General features: G+C 37.6%; 1 protein-coding gene across 1 annotated transcript in view; it reads right to left on the bottom strand.

The window, feature by feature from the left end:
• Positions 1 to 13542, bottom strand: part of sts (steroid sulfatase (microsomal), isozyme S) — a 32653-nt gene extending 19111 nt beyond the window's left edge. The window contains exons 1-4 of the mRNA XM_084402838.1: positions 13094 to 13542; positions 12411 to 12564; positions 11975 to 12096; positions 10916 to 11038 (exon numbers count right to left, since the gene is read on the bottom strand). Coding sequence (XP_084258964.1) covers positions 10916 to 11038; positions 11975 to 12096; positions 12411 to 12556 — 391 coding nt within the window. The 5' untranslated portion in view covers positions 12557 to 12564; positions 13094 to 13542. The remainder of the gene's footprint in view (positions 1 to 10915; positions 11039 to 11974; positions 12097 to 12410; positions 12565 to 13093) is intronic.
• Positions 13543 to 20757: the final 7215 nt, after the last annotated feature.

Genomic DNA, 20757 nt, shown 5'->3' with positions numbered 1-20757 from the left:
TTCTCATTCTAACGTTCATCCAATTGCCACGTTCACACAGCAGCAGAATATGGTTGTCAGTTATGTATTTGAGTCCTGAATACGGTTATGTCCACACACATTTCAGTTATTTATGGGAGTGACAACAACATTCTTTAATCAAACTCACACCTGTAAATTTTCAGGACTCACCAACCAGACTGGACAACTAGTTGTCTGTCACGTCATAGTCCGAGAGAGATGCTCTGCAATGCACAAACATGTGTCTACCGTGTGTTGCGGGTTTTAGTGTGTGGTTTCGCTTTTGGTAACTTACAGCGATGGAGATATGAGGGTCATATGAAGGTTTTAGACCCAGTCACTGCTCTCCACCGGAGCTACTCATGCCAGTTTTTTGTTCTACCTACACGCAACTCAAATGCTCTGCTCTTCACCCAGATATAAAAGCTGCTGTCGGTTAATGAAGATTTGACGGATGAAATCACAACTCGATTGGACTCTTGTCGTGTCAAAAGTGATAAGACGTTTCAGTTTTATGGACTCCCGTTGCATGTTCATACAGACAGTATTTGAGATGCTACTGTAAGATGTTGTTTGAAGGGAACATTATGAGACTTTATGAGACCTGTAAGTAAATGCAGTTGTCAATCCCAAAAACTGGCAGTGTGTGCGTAGCCAATATCTCACTGTGGAAAACGGCTCAGTCATGAGCGACCGCATTGTTCTCTGCAGAGTTGATGAGACTTCTGCTGTTACATCAGTAGCTATGTTTCCATCCTAAGTTGCGAATTTAGCATATTTGCAAAATTGTAATATCGCATAAAACATTTGCGAATAAGCACCGTTGCCATCCAGTCAGTCGAAGAGAACAAAATTGTCACTTCCTGATAAAATGGCAATAAATATCACTAAGAAAAAGTAGATGCAGAAGGAGGAGCCACTATAAATAATGTTCATAATATAATATAATTGTTTGGCTTCCTAAAAACACCAGTGTGAAAATAAGTTGGACTGAGATGCTATCACAACTAAAAGAAGTCCAGGCACAAGTCAATATTTTTATTTATTTTTTACTCCTTCAATATGGTCATCGAAAAGGAGTTAAATTAAATTAAACTATTCATTTTGCTCTCAAAGTGCAACAGATTGATTCATGAACTTGCATCTATTCTGACACACCTGCAAAGTATTCATCTCACCAACTTCACACAGACATTTACCTGCAAACAATACATTTCCCAGGTTTGCCAGAGACAACAGACTCACAAATATCAAACAATACCTTTTGGTCTCTCTCTCGCCCCTTGGGTGTTACAGGCGGCTTTGAGAAATGTCGATTTCAGAGTGTCTGCTTATTTAGACAATCTGCTTCTCTGCACTCTGTCTCAGAACAGGAAAGGGACAAGTAGATTCCTTCAGGATGTGCCTTTGTCTGTTGGGCCCAATGGCCTCGACATGGGTTGTTAATCTCTAGGGGTTATTGCAAATGACAGAGTTTCTGCACTGGACAGCTACACAGTATTTGTGTGCCCACCCTCACCTCACCTGTCAGTTGATAGGTTATTTAGTCTGCATTCAAGACCCCTTATTTATAAGAACTGGAATCTAGTGAGGGCCAGTTTCACTGAGGAAAGTCGATAAATTCACTCATTTGCTGAGAGCCTGAGTTTGAGGGCAGAACAGTGAACAGCTTACAACCCCCATAATTTCAATGGAGAAAAATGAATTATCTTGAATTTTACTAGGGGACTGTTGAATGCTTGAATATGATTGGTTGACAAACGTTCTGAGGTGTGCAATTATTTTCAGGGAAACGCACGGCTAAAGTAGTTCCAGGCAGGTCTTGACAGTATTATATGTCCATATCACTTCTCCAAATGATTTCAGTTATTTCAAAGGTCCTTACAGCCTACAACAGCAAAAGAACCAAAACCCACAACAACACTGACCAAGCAAATAAAAATAGTAAACAACGACAAATTATTTCCATGTTCTTTTGCCACAAAATTATGTTTTATTATGTACAGAAAGCACATACTCTCTTTCTCCAGCTCTCTCCCACTAAAACACACACACACGCATACAGTACAGACACACACTTGCACAGAAACCTGTTGGTAGCGCTGCTCTGACGATTTTATCAGTAAAATAGTTTAGCAACTTATATGACATATAGTTTAACAACTTACATGACATATCTCACTAGCGCGATAATCACATCGCTATTCTTGGAGCAGATAAACTTAAAGGGTTACTTCAGGATTTAGCATTAAGCTTTGTATTAGTAGAAAACCTGTAGTATTTTCGAATTACCATGCTTTCCACCCTCATATCCCCCTGAGACAAGAGATTTATGTATTTTTTGTCTGGAAAAAATCCTCCGATGACGCAAAAATCGTCATTTTGCGTCATCGGAGGATTTTCTGGACAGAGGCTAAAGACTACAGCCAGTAGATGGCGTTGTTCCGCATGTTTTCAGCCCGCCCATACAGGGTGGGATCTCACTCAGTCAGAATGTACACAGTGTCAGCCGTCTTTCTTTGGAAGCTAAGCTAGCAGGCTCTTGTTCTGTGGAGAAAGCTGAATAGTAGGAGAAAGCTGAGTAAGTAACCATCCTCCTTTTCCCGGACTTGTCCGGCGGGCGAGATCGTTCAAAATGTCCGGGATTCAGCTTTTGCTTTCTGCGGTCGCCATTCATTGTTTACATGCACACCTTTCAATCTAACTGAATTCATTCTGATTGGTGAATTTGAATGTAGTGTTTACATGAACGCTAAACAAGTGATCGGTTGATGTGCGTTTTACCATTGCTAAGAAAAATTCCCGCTCCTCCGTGAGAGATGCGAGACCCGGCGCGTCTCAGTAATCACGCCACCGGCCTCGCGCTGTTCTCCCGCGGCCGTCAGCCTCGTCCTGCTCGCCACAGTAAACATGATGAATGGCGACTGTAGAACGCAAATGCCGAATCCCGGACATTTTGGACGATCTCTAAATCCCTCGCAAACTCATCACGTAGGCTAGCTTTGTTGTTTTCATCTGCGCACTCTTACCGGTAGGCGTGGCCTCCTAAGGCAGCGAAGCAAGTGCATTCTGGGAGTTGTTGTCTTTCATCCACATAAGCCAAAAATACATTTTCTGGCTTTTCTCAGTCTAGAAAGCTCCAAATTAAAAAATTTCTTCACATTTCTTCTACTTAAATGACCTATTTTAAATACACATTCATCTTCCCAGAGGTGAAGTATCCCTTTAATGTTTCGCTAATCCAAGTCTATTTTACACTCTTGTTGGTTTAGAGTTTAACCCTTTCATTGCTGTCTGTTCAGTTGCTTGCATTTCAGGATAAGAAATGTCGTAGGCCCTATCTTTTAATATAAATTTTAATAACAAAAAAGGGCATATAACCAGTTAATTTGTAGTGCCCTGACAATATCATTTTATATAATTAGTTTACGTATTAGGTTAATAAAAATATAAAAATATACCTTAACATAAATCCTCCTGGAAGTACAAAATTTTGAGATGCAAATGATACATTTATAATCACCTGAAACTGCCCTATGACATCCTGTCACAAGCAGTTTATTTAAATTTAAATGATCTCATGGATGTGGTTCACAGTCATAGTGGCACCAGCTGACTGCAGTCAATGTAACGTATTCAAATGACTTTGACATAAACCCTATTCGGACGGGACTATAGTTTAACATGAGAGTTGGGGTAAAGTAATAATTACCAGAGCTTCTCAGTGATTTTAGTCCCGTCCGAATGTGCCATCTCAGTAATCATTACGGACAATATCAGTAAAGATTACGCAGACTTTTACCTTCAGTAAAAACGTCCGAAAAAATTACCTCAGGTAATACTAATCCCGTGCGAATAGACCCACTGTAAATATGTACGTAAATATTCCGTCATTTCCTATTTAAAAGTAGTTTTCCGCGTTTTTTCCAAGTATGGAGGCGCTTGAAAAAGCATTCAGTTGTGTTCTAGGCAGTGGGACGTCAAGTCTGTAGCAAAACTCAAGTGTTTTACACACACCATTCAGATCCAAAAGGAGGTCAAAGCACTTTTTAGAGGCATTAGCTTTTAGCATTAGATAAGTACCTATTACCAACACAATACAATCTGAATTTATTTAATACATACAACCGGACCTAACTGTTTTATTTAGGCCTATACAAATTTAGGTTATATATATATATGTGTTTGCGCACAACATGATATCAGGAAGCAACGTAATACGCACATGACAATAGGGAGGTTACGGTGGTGCGTCATTCGAGTTACTCCTCCCACTTCTGCTAGTTTTACTGAGACATCTTATCCCGTGCGAATTGGCCATTATTATTACAGACGTCCTGTGGTAAAATTACATTACCCCACCTCTCCATGTTAAACTAGTCCCGTCTTCTTACATTTATGGCTTTAAATGCATATTGCTCATCATACACAGTTGCCCTGAAGTTACAGGGGTGGCGGTGGCGCTGGCGCTTGGGGCCCGTCATCGCTGCTTGCAGCTATATTTCTTCTTGTTTCTGGTTCACTGAAATCACTGTATTCTGGTCAGATCAGACAACACCACAGCGGAGGCATGCATAAATCAGCAGGGGGACACCCACTTGCCACAGCTGCACAGTTTGGCAGTTAAGTGGAGGAATGCACATTCCCATTCATTATGTGTGACAGTAATCAACTGGTGACTCAAGTGTGCGAGAGATACGGATATGTCATTTTGTGAAGGATGCACATAATTTAAAAACCACTAAAACCATCCTGGGATCTAACTGTGAAACACACTCTCTCAATCCCCTTTTGAACCAAACATTGATTTCCCACAAAAGATGAAAAGCATCTACTTTTCCCAAAGACAGCTTTACAACTCGCACTGTTTCCTGCAAAGTGAGTCAGCGAGCTGCATGCTCTGTCACTGTACCCCACTTGCTTGTGAACCCACATTTGTCCCTGAGATGAGTCTTTAGCTGCTGCTGGCTTTTGATCCAGTGGTATATCATGGTGTATCACTGATTTTGATACACAGGGCAAAACACAAACTACAAAAGTGAATTGCAGTTCCCAAAAGCAGGACAATTGTTTTCAACATCAGAACCAGAGAGAGCTTTATTGCCAGTTCAAAGAAAAGGTGGGCTGGGTGTGTGGGGTCCAAAGTGTGTAAAGATCTTGGAGGTTGGGCAGGGGGAACCAATAATCTTCTCAGCGGTCCTGACTGTACGCTGTAGTCTCCTGATGTCTGATTTGGTAGCCATCTGGAACCAAACCAGACAGTTATAGATGAGCACAGGACAGACTCAATGACAGCGGAGTAGAACTGTTTTAGCAGCTCCTGTGGCAAGTTGAACTTCCTCTGCTGACGAAGGAAGTATACCTAAGGTATAAGGTAGTAACCTCTGCTGAGTCTATGTGAGTGTCCCATTTCAGGTCCTGAGAGATCATAGTGCACAGGAACCTGAATGACTCCACTGTTGCCACAGTGTTGTTCATGATGGTGAGTGGAGGCAGTGCTGTTTTTTTTTTTTTCTGAAATCCACTATCATCTCCACTGTTTTGAGAGTGTTCAGCTCAAGGTTGTTATGACTGCATCAGACAGCCAGCTTTTCAACCTCCAGTCTGTAAGCAGACTCGTCACCATTTTGGATAAGGCCGATGACTGTTGTGTCATCTGCAAATTTCAGGAGCTTGACAGAGGGGTGCAGTGTAGTCGCTTGTGTACAGGGAGAAGAGCAGTGGGGAGAATACGCAACCCTGAGCAGCACCGGTGCTGATAGTGAGAGTCCTGGATGTGAGTTTCCCCAGTCTCAATAGTTGCTGCCTGTCTGTTAGGAAGCTGGTGATCCACTGACAGATTGGGGTTGGCATGTAATGCTTGGTCAGTTCAGCTGTGAGAAGATCAGGCATGATGGTATTGAAGGCCGAACTGAAGTCCACAAGATCATTGCGTAAGTCCCAGGTCTGTCGAGATGTTTTCAGGGTGTAGTGCAGTCCCATGTTGACTGCATCATCCACAGACATGTTTTCTCTATAGGCAAACTGCATGGGGTCCAGTGATGTACACTTTATTTTGATGGTCCCCCAACAGACATTCTACAGATAATAACTGTCCAAGTAAATGTCAACTTTTTTTACTTACTATATCCGTCTACTAATAGTCAACTAATACACTAATGAAAGTTAGTAGACATGTAGGTGTGACGTTACTTATAGTCAGCAGAATGTTTAAAGAGGAGTCAGGTCAAGTCAAGTCAAGTCAAGTCAAGTCACCTTCATTTATATAGCACTTCTAACAATATAGATTGTTTCAAAGCAGCTTTACAATGATAATAGGAAATTAAAGTAACAGATATTGTTTGGGCTTTACAGCAGCTCTAGAATAAAGTTATTGTCCAGCTAAAGTTAGTTTTGATTGATTCACTTCCGTTGCAAAGATCATTAGTTTTTAACCTAGGGGCTGCTAACACGACACCGTTCTAACAGAAAACCCTCAACGCGCTCCGGCCCGCTCATTCGCACAACAACAGTGCCTAGTGGCTCGAGAGCGCAAACCTTGAAATAGGTGCAAGTTTAAAAAAAAAAAAGAAGTTATCTCTGCGCAAACTTCAAAAACGCTGACGGCGTGCACATGCGTATTACGTGTTTAGTCTATAGGTATGTGCGTTTTAATATACTGTATATGTGCGCAGGCGTGTAGTCTTTCTTTAGAAATTGACCTCAACAAATTACTTGTCTGGCCTTCAAAATGTATAATACAGAATTATTAATCGCTTCCGCATAGATGTGAACTGGAATTATTTTGACAACGTTTCATCTGTACAGAGGTAAAGGGAAGAGAAGGAGGCCTTCACAGGGACCATCAAAATAAAGTGTAACCCATTTAAAATATATCCAAAAAAAAAAAAAAAATCATATTTCAGTTATTTTAATATTTCACACTATTACTTTTTTACTGTATTTTTGATCAGATAAATGCAGTCTTTATGATAAGAGACAATATTTAAAAAAAATCTTACAGACCTCAAACTTTTGAATATGTTTCTAAATAATGCATATTAAAATGATTCATAAATATCTATAATAGAGGGTATGCCCATGATGTCACTGTTGGCGGGAGTGACTGTGGTTACGCCCACTGAGTGGCAGAAAGACAGAAAAAAACACAAAACACATCTAAAACAGGAGAGAGCTTTGCGATTGACTGTACAACTAGGTTTGACAAGAAATCTGAGGTAGGCTATATTTTTACAGAGTGCCGAAAGCTACAAAACAGAGAAGCAAATGGATCGCTGCAATTCATAGAAACAACTGGACTCCAAGCATGGAAAAGCTGGATTTGCAGTTATCATTTTGTGTCAATATGCTGAATTTAGCGGTAAAATCATACCCTATATATTATATTGTATTAACTCATCAATTAAATATTTACCATCGCATATTCTACATAATTGGATTTTTAAATAAACACTGACAAAAAACTATACAAGTTTTAGGGCTGGAAGATATGATGATATATATAACATTGATATAAGTGATTACCCAGATTTAGACCTACCTAATATTGTATTTATACAAAGCGTTCACATGCAAATTTGCTCTAAGTGCCATCTGAAATTTTCTTCTAGAATGATCATTTTTATCAAGCTCGTATATTTAAGTTCAGTAATTTCACTTAAATGGCAATGCAAATTACCTATTAATTGTAATTTAAGTGAAATTACTGAACTTAAATATATGAGCTTGATAAAAATGATCATTCTAGAAGAAAATTTCAGATGGCACTTAGAGGCTTTTGCATCTGAACTCTTATATAGATAGATAGATAGATAGATAGAAACACACACACACACACACACACAATCTTGACATTAATAAATCTATATGAAGTATTAAATTGTGTAAAGAGAACACAGTATTTTTAGCATTGATGTAACAATTTTGATAAAAAAAATAAAAAAAATGGTATGTGTGGTAACATTCTATTCATAATCTTGGATTTTTTTCAGAGTGGTAATTTTGGTATTTTTTTAAATCAATAGCTTGTAAATTTGCTGGACATCTTTTGTCCCATGTCGCAAGAATCAGTTATACCAATTACATTAGAGTGAGCTTGTAACCCCAGGAAGGCTTAAGGAAGCAATCATTATATTATGGGTGCTATATCAGTTCAAAGATATAAGCAGCAAGTCATATGGAATTACCTTTGTGCCAATAATAATGAAAGTAACTTTTCAAGAAACTAATGCAAATATAAATTGAAACTAGGGCTAGGCGATATGGCAAAAAAAAAAAAATCACGATCATTTTTTTTTTTATCAGTCGATATCAATAATTATCACGATAAAAATCAAATCTTTATTTCTTTCAAGTTTAAGGGCAGATTTTTCCTCCTAAGTGAAAGTTGTAGAAACAAGAGCGTTAATTGTGGTTTTAAACTACTCTTTATTGTCAGAACATATCATGACACTTACCAAACAGGTGAACATTTCACAAATCTGAGGTAGAACATTCAAACATTTGTCATTTTTCCTTAACAAAATAAATATCTTTATTGGACAATTAATTTCTTAGTTTCTGCATGTGCTCATTTTTATTTGGTAAAATGTAATATTCTGACTTTGAGTTTTATTAAACTTAACCATTGGTCATCCAGTATCATGCATTTAGATCATGATAACCACAGATAAAACCAGGCATAGCCTGTAGCACCTCACTATCATGGCAAAATGTAACTTTATGGTTTCTATGGTATTTGTATGAAAAACAGTAGCCTAAATACATTATTAAATACTGTAATTATATTCCATTAGTCCTTTAATACATAGTCTACATTAATAATATAATACAATTCAATATGTATATCCCACATTTCATGGTGCAGTTAATATTACTAGGCTAACGCTACAGTAAATCCATGGTAAATGATGGGAATTTGTAGACGGAAAAGCCTTCTGACAGTATCGTTGTGCACAGTGTTTCTCCTGTTTGTCAGCGCTGTTTCATCTACCCTTTAAACTGGTTTAAATCACTGAGACATTTGTGTTCTTCGCTGAATTCAAGCGCTTCTCACTGGATCTCGTGACCGAGACCGATCAGAGTAAACGCATCTGCTCTAGTGAGCTCGCGCTGCGCTGCCGTTTGGACTTTGAGCGGAGCGGATAAATAGTCCGTGTGGCGCGCTGTTCAAATGAGTTTCGTTCCGCTTTTGGCGCATAAACATTATGGAACATTTATCGAACTCTTGATATCGTTTTATCGAGAAAAATTATATCGCGATAATTATCGTTATCGTTTTATCGCCCAGCCCTGATTGAAACTGAATAAAATATCTGTGAAACAAAAAAAACAACATTTTGTTTACATAATGTTGGTAAGATTACAGGAGTTATCAGTAGTCATCATACTGATACATGATATATTAACAGCACGCCTCCAGCATCAGTGGTTGTACAGGTTTGTCAACAGGCCGCGCATGGTCTAGACTCTAGAGAGTGTCCGCACATATTGTAAAGTTAATTTTTAATAAATTCTGATATATTGCATACGGACATTAAAGCTTTTTTTGTGCGTGCGCAACTTTATACATCAAGCCCCAGGTAACACAGACAATGAGTAAACATTGTTCGTTTACATATACACAGGTTTCTTGTATACAAACAATACCGGATGCGCGCGCATCCAGGAGGCAGAAAACCGCTATCTGTTATGCCGAGTTCTGTAAAAGAACATTGTAATTAACGTAGATTTCGCATTGTTTGCAATTTCTTGTTGACTCAATAATAAACTGCAATTTCAGAGTTGGATCTGTTTGTTTGTGTTTCATATTAATATAACATTATGTAAAACTGTTTACGAATCAAAATCCGGACATACTGTGATGCATGTATGAATTATCATGTTAGACTAAGTTTGTAATGTAATAGCCAATGTTAGCAGTGCAGCATCTATAGAGCCCGAATTTGCTTTTATATAAGTTAACCTTGTTTACGTTACTTTACGACCAGCAACATTTCATGACTGCACACATATAACGTTACTTTACTGTAAATCAAAGATTTGACGATGGATTATGTGGGAAGCCTTAGTACCTCCGACCGTGGCGATTATATTAAAAAACGTACTCTCAGCAATGGTGAGATCTTGCCGGATCCCTACGCAATACATGACGATCTTTGGATTGTGGATGACAAGAAGTGGCCAGCAATTGTATGGCCTGATATATATAATTATCTTATTCAGACACCAAGTGTATACAAGAGAAATGATTAGAGCGTACAAATCCCTTGATGCATACAACTAAGTGCTATGTGGTCATGTGCAGCTCGTCAAATTATGAATAGAAAGAATATAACATACAACCTCCTCCTTCTGTGCCACGTACTCTTCCATTTGCCTAGATTTGGAATTACATGCAACATGTATAATTTAAATGAGCAGATAAAACACAACAGATAGGCCTGCATGTAAATAAATTACGCAACAACTCCTTGGCATTTTGACTTAGCGACAACACCACCACTTTGCTACTAGCCTAAACCCTTTACTCCGGTACGAAGACCACGGGACTTTTTGCCTCCTGGTTGCGTGCGCAAGCAGTGATGACGTCACCGAGAAATCCATGTATACTACCGACATTGTAAAAATACAAAGCGGATTGATAATCGGCGAAATTACACTTTAAGGTTAACGGTGTAACTCCAGTTCTCTAATATATTGGTCTCACAACACTTCCTTAGCTGCAGTCAGAACAAAGAAAAGATATGCTAAGGATTGCGCAATGGTAGGTGACGGCAGGGACAGGAGGTGGGGCCTCAGTGTCATTGCCTGTCGGTCAGTCACCGTGTCATTGATCACGTCTGAGGCATTTCCCACAGTGATATACTGTACAGGACTCTGTTACTAGATAACCAGGGTTATGAAAGTAACATACCAATTACAGCAGTGGAATAGCCTTGCCCTTTGACAGCCTTGGCAAAGGTGATTTCCTCTTGTGGAAGTCCTCCTGACGATGCAGTAAAGAGAAAAACTCCCATTTGGCCTTTTGCTGCCATACCTATGCCATCAAAAAAAGAGAAAAAATAATAATGTGCACATGAACTGAAAAACTTAATATTAAGTGTCTTTAACTACTATGTACTAACATTTAAATTAATGATTTGATACAGTGCTCTTATTGTGTGCATGTTGCACATGTTTTTACACTGTACTTCTGTAATTACATCAATAATCACACTGTTGATTATTCCCTTACACCTACCCATGCCACTAAACCTGTCTTAACTTAATCCGTATCCAACCTCAATAGCATCAAAGGTGTTTTGCAATGCAACATGAACACAATAAGTACACTAACAGTAGCTGCATTTACATGGACCCTGATAATCCAACTGTAATCAGACTAGTAGCACAGTCAGAATGAAAAAAGTCACATGTAACCACGTCAATCGGAATGAAACAAATCCGATTTGGATTGTAACGGGTGATTTAAACCTTTTCTAAGTTCGACAGGACAGATGTAAACACTTGATTGAATTGAAAACCGAAATTGTAATGTTTTGCGCATGTGCAATGAAGTAGAAACAGTACGTAATGACGTATAACGGACAGAACGAGCTGTAGTTGTTGTTTAATAAAGTGTCATTAGGGCTGGGCGTTTTTTATCAGATTTTTTATTTTATTAATTTTTTTTTAATGTTTTGCCACGATTTTATTATTTTTAAATCAAGAAATCACGGTTTCGAATAAAAATGTTAGCAAACGTTACAATTTTGACAATTCAGCAGTGATAACAGTTATTATTATTGTAACTTACTGTACTGTTAAAAACACTTATGTATATGAGAGATTCCTGATAAACAGGACAAATAATAATAATAGTCCTGCTCTTTAGCAGAAATCTCTCACATACAGAAGTGTTTTTAAGCACAATCTCAACAATGCTTTAAAAACAGCACATACTGCTTAGTTCAGCAGTAACTCCAGGACTGACCTGACCGGATAGGGTATCTGCCTGTGAGGAAGGCTGCCCTGCTGGGAGTGCAAAGCGGCGCAGCAGCTATGTGTTGGGTCAGTTTCACCCCTTCCAGGGCCAGTCTGTCAATGTTAGGCGTCCTGCAGGCCAGGACAACCACAATACAACAGTCTCATTAGAGATGACTATTCATCTAGCATCAAAACTTTCTTCATCTTTGAAACATATATGAACCCATCAAAAGGAAAATCCCATGCATGTAAAATCTACTTCGCTTGCATGAGCAACTTTTTATTCTGTGGGGACTGACTTGACACTGATGGCATTAATGTATAGGCCTACTACTTCATATGCAGAGTACATAACGGCTAAAAGGTAAGAGATATTCAGATAACATGTCTATAGGCAGCAAGCTAGTGTGGATTTCCCGTAGAACAAAAAAGTAACAAACTACCTGAGGGTTGTGTTTCCATAGCATCCAAGGTCTCCAATTCCCAAATCGTCGACCATCATAAAGACAAAATTAGGTTTTGTACCACTGTCTGCATCAGTACAGAGAAGCAGGCCAAGAGTGCACAGGATCCATAGAAGAGATTTCATTATACACCCTGAAAGAGAAAGAAGTCAACAAAAACAGAAAACAGATGAACAAAGAACATTTTGTGTCTTTCAACATGTTTAAACTGAATAAAAACTACAAATTAGATATGGGGTCTAGTTTAAGCCAAAGAGGTAACGTATTGTACTTATTTTGTTTCAGTTAGTTGACAAGGCATTTGACATGTCTTCAAACAAATCCATATTTGAGTTCTACAAGTTTGTTTTTTTTTAGTTTTTTTATGTTCAAGTCTAATATTTATATTTTACTTTATACTTTTAGTTTTTGTTAACATGGCAACATTGGGTCTGAAAAAACAGATGAATGGTAGTCAATAACATTATGAGTTTATGAAACAAATATAACAGTTACAACTGAGTGCACGAGTGCAATGTCCGTTCTTGTATCTAGGCTATCTAATCCAATTTTTGCATTCGTAAATATTAAAATCATGAACTAGCCTACAATGCATTGTGAATAAACTAAATATATTATTTATTTTTTTTCATCCTAAAAACAGACTGTCTGCCGTGGCCTACCTGCTGCACCTGGGACGAGAAAGAAATCATCTGACGGTTGACAGAAACATTACTCTACAGATGGCAGTTAATGCATAACATGCTCTTGTCCAGTGTAAACAAACATTATAGGTTCACAAGGAAGCTGAGCACAAGATCACGTGTTTGCATGTTCAAGCATTGATTGGTCAACTGATATCGAAACGTGTTTTTAACCTATAACACACTTGACCAAATCTTCTGTACAGTGTGTCCAAAACAAAGCACTTTTAGCTTGATTTGAATTGAAACTAAAATAAAATCTCCACGAAGGACCCGGAAATGTCACGCAGTTGCGATGTTTTTCCTCTTCCATGCATTCTCTGATTAGCAGCAGTGATTTTCTCCCCAACTGTTCTTTGGTTCAAGCATAACATAGCTACTTGTAAGACTAAAGACTTTCGTTTTTGTTTGCATGCCGCAACATGCTTAGAGATTATAATTATAGATTTTCAGTGAAATAGCGCCACCTCTTGCTCATTTTTAACACAAAAGGACGTCACTGCACCCTCTGCATACGGATTTGCGTGCGTGGTGGGCTACCGTTTTCATGACAGGAGAAGAGATCATGCTATGAAGCCTGTCAAAACACCGTCTGCAACCGACAATCCCGCTGCATATTAGCATAATATTTAAATTTTAACTTTTAAAGCTCGCACATAAGAAACTGACAGAAATTGCTCTGAAAATTAGCTCTTTTGAGGTTTATCTCATTGTGCTGGGATCATGTGCGTTGAAGGAGAATGAGCTCCCTCAGTGGAATGTGTTAGAGTTTCTTTTATATTAAGCATAGCAGGATGCGATGTCAACCTAACAGATCTATTTCATGCAAACTGCACCAGTCTCACGCTGTTCAGCTCAGGAATATTCTGGGTTCAGCAATCAACATCATTTCTGTAATGATAACCAAAAAATGTTAGTTTCTTTCCTTTACCAAAAAAAAAAAAAAAAAAAAAAACTGCCTACAGGAGGCAACAATGGAATTCGTGACTAGAGCCAATTCATAAATGTTAAACTGCCTTGACACCTTATTGCCTAACAATGACTAAAAGCACATAACATACACATGTTAATTTTAATTAAATTGAATGATTGACTAAACAAACTTGTATAATTTGATTGCATAAAGATATTAACAATATTGCTAGTTAACAAAAACATGCATGTGCTAATGTAATTAATTAGCAAAAATATTATCACTTCACACATTTACACAATTAAACATCATACTGCATTTTTAGTCAAACAGTGCTGCAGTTCCTCCTCGACCTTAGCCTACCACATATAACCCCTGTAAAACTACTTAACAGAAACCTTCCTTATACAGTGTGACACAAAGCATGCTGGGAACTAGAAATCTGCTGCAGCTCATTCAGTTTAAGTTTAGCTTAATATGATCAGTTACTGAGTTTACGTAACTTTTTTCAAAGTATGGTATAGTAATAAAGTTCATTTAACTGTTCAGTTTTCTTTAAAATCTTCTCTTGGGTTCCACAGATGAAAGAAAGTCATACAGGTTTGGAACATAAATAATGACACAATTTTAATTTTGGGGTAAACTATCCCTATCCCTTAGGCTATATTATTAATTAAATAATTAAATATAATATATTATTAATTAAATATACATTATTAATATTCCAATAATGTCTGTTTTCTGATTCTCCCAACCTGGCATAATTTTCCATTGCTTGTTTATTTCTCTGTTCTTTTGCTTTTAACCATTCTTTTTCAAGAGCATCTCTATATTAATTATCCATCGAGTCAGCCAGATCCACCCACACTGTTTAGCAGACTACACGGCCTAGCATTTATTCCACAAAATGTATTCAGTCTTGTTAACTGCATTACACTTCTGTTTAAACTTTGAGACACCAGGGGCATCTGGGGGTCATTTGCTAACATTCACACTCAAACGCTCAGACTGCTCTGCGAGTTGCTATAGCTAGCAGTTGGTGATGAACACACTTCACACTACAGTACATAAAAATGGAAAAACTACTTCAGCCCATTTTGAAGGTTTGCTTGATATGCAAAAATCTGGCCTATGGCCATAAACGTGCCAGCTGCCTTTACCATTTGACATAATTCCCTGATTAATTGTGTAGGTAAGCTATAAAGCACCATTCCCCTGGCTTGTTACCGCTGCACACCAGTGCACAAGCAGTTATGCTGACATTACATTACACTGTTTTACAACATTACCATGTGTCATTGTTAATCGCTCCCCTTCAAAGGCCTCATGCAACTCTGGGACACTGACACTCAGGTAACATTTTTGAAAAAAAGTTGTCTCATTTACTCTCATATCCAGATCTGAATAAACAACACATTACTTTAACTGCATTAAAAGCTGAAGACTGATAATGGATTCTCTTATTAAAGTAAAAATGCGTTGGGGAGTTATTGATAGATGCAACACAGCAATTATCCCCCTTTGGAAATCATGATTTTTCATTGCTGATTCTGATTTTCAAGCCAATTTTTTCTTTGTTGAAGCATGTTTATTTTCTCTATAAAAGGCCAAACTGGCTTCCTGTCACATAACATCGAACACCAAATGGGTCAGAATTAGCGTGTTTTTGACCGCTAACCCATTTGGCGTTCGACAAACACAGCGTCAGCTCATGTGTGAGCTGTGCTCCTGCGCATACGTCATAATGCATCAGGAAGCTCATGCTCAAGACTGTCGTGATGCAGGGGCTGTGGATTATTGTTGTAAATAAATCATGTTCAGTTTCTTGCACTTTCACCTCATAAGACCTTAATGTGTCACCAGGAGCCATATTCATTTTGTTTTGCCTGTATATATATGTTTTTTTTCTCAAAGTGACTGTAGCTATTGGGTTGCATTATAACCAAGAACCACGGTTTTGGCTTAAAAATCTTCTTTTCTGTTCTACTGAAGAAAAAAAGACACCTACATCTTGGATGGCCTACATTAACTGCAAGTTTAAATTGTTGGGTGAACTATCCCTTTAAAGAATTTGCTATAGTCTTCCCTATGGCGATATCCGAGGGAAAGTTGCAACTGTCTTTTCTTCTCTATTGAATGGTGGTATGCTGATAAATGATTAATTTAATTTATTTGTTTGTAAATTTTGTACACATAATGCATTTATAGTCACATAATCATAGTAACCATTTAACTGTCACTGTAAAAAAAAAAAAAAAAAAAAGGCATCCAACATTCAATGTAACATCTTGACCAGTTGGTGGCAGTATCAGCTTTCTGACATGAAATGAAAGGTTAGAGACCACTGCATAGTCTTGTCCTGGAACTGCTGGCCATTATCTAACCTCTGAGCTTTATTATGTTACTGAAATAGGGTAGAGTCTAAAGTGCCTACTATACGCAAATTTCAGTAACATATAAAGCCTGTATGCCATGTCCGTGACTCAGTAAGCTGAAACACTTTGGTACTCAGCACATGCTGGCTAAGGATCACTGAACAAACTGATTTGGGCATCAGAATCTCTTTTCTTCACCATGTGTAGACACAGAATTGTAATCAGCACAATATCACACAGAATGTGCACTGATGCAAAGTAATAAGAACAGCACAACACAAGAGCTTATTTAAAAGAACCTGCTGGGGATCACAGTGTATTAAGCTTCAGGAAATTTTCATCAAATAAGCTGAATAAAAAAACTCTTCATTAGTAGGGGCATTATGATGAATCTGTCTTTAGTGTAGCATGCATATTAAATGGCACTCAAGTAATATGATCAGACCAGATATGCAGATAATTGTTGGCAGTTCCTCCACCTTTTCCAACCAAGGTCATGCCATCGTCACTCGACACATGTGGGTCTCCTATCAGCAAGAGCCTTAGGCTCCTGTCTCAGCAGGTAGACCCCTCTGGCTCATGTTGGCGCGTTCCAGCACAGCCGGCCCACCCAGGTGGAACAGACCATTGTTAGGGTCCTGAACCCACCTTTTATGCTTGGTGGTCGATCTTATCATGAAGGGGCTATGAAAGACAGGACACCTGCATTGGCCTCTGAATGATAGCAGGATATTTGAAAACATTTAAAACAGGGTTTATCAATACTTGTATTTTAGGAAATTAAATTGCAGTAATTACCTGTGTTTAAGTAATCAGTTGGGCTGTTCATAGAACATACAACATGTTTTTTTTCTTACTTTTTCACTCCCGTCTGAACCGAGCCTGCCTGGTGCATTGCTAGAGGCCCACATCCCCACACTCCTGTAATGACTGAATAAAGACAATTTGTCAAACATGAGTGAACGCCTTAAGGGAGATAAAAGAGAAAGGAGCATCTAACAAAGTTCCTTCACAGGAGCCTTCACAGAGTGTTATAGTAAAGGCCTCTTAGAAATGGCCGAATGGTTTACTCCCCAATCTTGTAGTAACATGTCCTTATTGTGAAAGTAATATGGTCCTTAACCTCAGGGTACAGTGATATCTATATTAATGATCTAAGCCTAATTATAAAATTGACCCCCCTTAATCCTGTAATTAGATGTATAATTGTATTTGATTGGATTATTAATAATATGCCTATTAGATTTATCAACATTTACATCTGTTGAGCATGTAATGTATGACTGAATATGCAAGTCAATGTACTTTGTGACTTTCAGTATTTTATCTCAAGTCACAGAGCTTTATCCCTGCTTACAGGGTAATGTTTTCAACATTAAAGACAAACGTTAGGCTATCTGGTCTTTCATAACGCTATTAAAACGTTAGCACAAAAATGTCATTTATACAGTTAGGCCTACACGGTTCATGGATTTTTGTGTGAGACGCAGCATATAGCGAAATGGAGAACACCGGACGTTGACAAACATTTAAACTTTATTTTAGCACAGTTTATTTCAGTCTGCTGCACATATTCTCTGTTTTTAAATGCAACAAAACATTCTATGTGAATAGCTCCATATTGTTCCTTTGATTCAGTTCTGTCTTATTTACATAATGGCTTTGGTATCTTCTCAAAGATGAATATGTAAGAAGGTCTCAGGAAATCCCATTTTGAATGTAAACATTGTTTTTATTAGGTGGGGTGGTTCTCTTTAAAGGAATCTGAAATGCTTTATGGGGAAGAATGCATTTTAAGAGTATAACTTCCAGATTTCCTCTTATTTTCCCTGTTTCATCTGATGTCACTTTTGGGAAATATAATTTGAGACAGCAAACTGTTAACTGGAAAAACAGCAGTAAAACAATTTGTACCAACAAAATGCTGCTTGACAACTTTGAAATACATTAAAAGGTTTGCTATTTAATTTTTTTGTTTATTTGTTTTTTTGGCAAGCCTATGTTGGCCCATGTTTTCTATTTAATCACTGGACATATTTCTGTGGCATGATCATTTTGTTCTATTAAAATAAATTGCACAAGCAATGGCTTTCTGGCTTGAAAGGGCTCTCATGGGAAACAGAGCTGTTTGTTGTGTTTGGGGCTCTGTCATTGGTAGACACATACTGGCTTGAGTCCCATGGACCAGGAACAAACTGCTTTAAGTGGTTTCATACTTCTTCTTTTTTTTTTTTTTTTTACAACAAATACAATATCAAAATGGCCAATTTACTTGATGAGCTTAGTAAATTGGATGATTTGTTTTTTTGACTGAGAAACTGTCTGCCCCTCTCCAGTGGTGCAAAAACCACAAACAATGCCTATATAGTTTCTGCAAACATCTCACGAAGGGTGACATGTAATCATCTTTTCTGCTCAGATTCAAAGGAAACGCAAGCATGGACCATTAAAGGCAACTGACCATTGAGTTTTATTATAACAGAGGATTTGGTGAACAAGTAGTAACCACTCAAAATTGTGTAGACAGAAATTGTGGATTATTACCAGACAGTCAAAGAAAGTCTTTTTGTAGGCCCACAGAACACTTTGCAGGCAAGCATTTTTCTGGTTATGTGTAACAAACTACACTTGTATAAGACTGAATTATGAATTATAAGACTGAATTACAACTGTCACTGAATGTCAGATTTTGTTTGAGGTAAATTATAATAGAAATATTTCAACAAGCATAGTCAGTTTCTCTTCTATTTGTAGTTCTACGAAAAATAAGGTTGTGACAAGAACAGCCTTTCTCTCTCTATTAGACGTCATGTCATCACTTGTCGCTTCTTGTTTATTCTGCTTGTGCTGAACTCTCCCTCCTGCTTTCTCTTCATCTCTTGTTGTTTTTCATTTCTTATTCTGTGGATATTATTACCATATCCCTTTGAGACCCAAATATGTTTAAATATTTTGCAAACTGTAAACATTCATGTAGTCCTACAGTTGTCATGTAAAATGGTTTACATATAAAGTTGTGTCACTTTACGACTACATGCTATAAAACAACTTGATCCAAACAAATCAGCAAGGCTAGTTTGTGCAACCCAATGTAACTGGACAGATTCTGAGCAAGTCTAGTCTACATGAGCAAATTATATATTTAAGCAATATCACACAAGCAAGAGTGCTGTTTCTCTAAATATTTGATATGCTGATATTACAACCAACAGCATGATTTGGAGTGTTTGGAGACAATTGTTGAATAAATAAGAAATTCATTTTGGTCCTTTACATTTTAGACATAATGTTGCCAGTTTTTTGTCTATTTTTTCTCTGCCAAAATAGTTCCAAAAATAGTAAAAATAATGTGAATCGTTGAGCTGCAGAGCCCCACACATGACAAGCAGAAGAAAATATAGATATTGTGGCCACAAATTAAAAATGTGTTCCCAAAATTGATTAATTCCTTGCCGCATTTCATTAATTATTTACCTCGTTTTAGTTAAGTAATGGCCATGGTAATTCATTAAACTTGGGAGTGGGAGTGAATTCTTAATTCATGACCATATTTGTGAATTGGTGGCTAATTGGTTTAAATGAATATGATCTCATTCATTCATTTCCATACATTCTACTTGCTGCCTACTGATAGTTGGGTTTAGGGGTGGACCTTCATTTTTTTTTTCATAAAAAAAAAAAAAAAAACGATGGTTCCATTCAAATGACATCGTACGAATAAATACGATTTTGTCACCTTGAAAAATAGTTGGTAACACTTTGAATACTGTTCCGTCATTAATGAATAACTACACAGGAACAAATGAGTAACACACTATTAACATTCTAGTAACTAATATTAACTAACAAGAAATTCTGATTAATGAATTAGTAAGTAATAGCGCTCAGTTGAATGTGGTAGTTCACTATTAGCTAATCAGTAACTCACAGAGGACTACTAAGAACTACTGTATTCAGGTTCATAATTATGTGAACAATGCATAATGTAAAGTATAAGGTAATGGTAACCCACTAATAATCAATGACTCCAGTGTTACTACATCCTTCAAAATCAGTATTCTAAAGAGAAAAGCTTGATAACTTTCTAGTAATTACTGAAGTCACTAAGCTTCTGACTCTTTTGTAAGATTTTGGAAATTAATGACTCAAGTGTTACTACATCCTTCTAAAGGAGTTACTAATTATTTGGTTGATAAAATGTATGAATTATTCCAACCCGATCTCACGGCAATTCGTAAGAATTTTACGAGGTGGCTAATTCGTATGAATTCATACGACCTCACTCGTACGAATTCGTACGATTTTTGCATACCCCTGACCCCACCCCTAAACCTACCCATCACTGGGGTTTAGAT

The sequence above is a fragment of the Rutilus rutilus genome, assembly GCF_951802725.1.
Source record: "Rutilus rutilus genome assembly, chromosome: 2".
Taxonomy (NCBI): domain Eukaryota; kingdom Metazoa; phylum Chordata; class Actinopteri; order Cypriniformes; family Leuciscidae; genus Rutilus; species Rutilus rutilus.
This window is presented reverse-complemented; position numbering and strand designations above follow the sequence as displayed.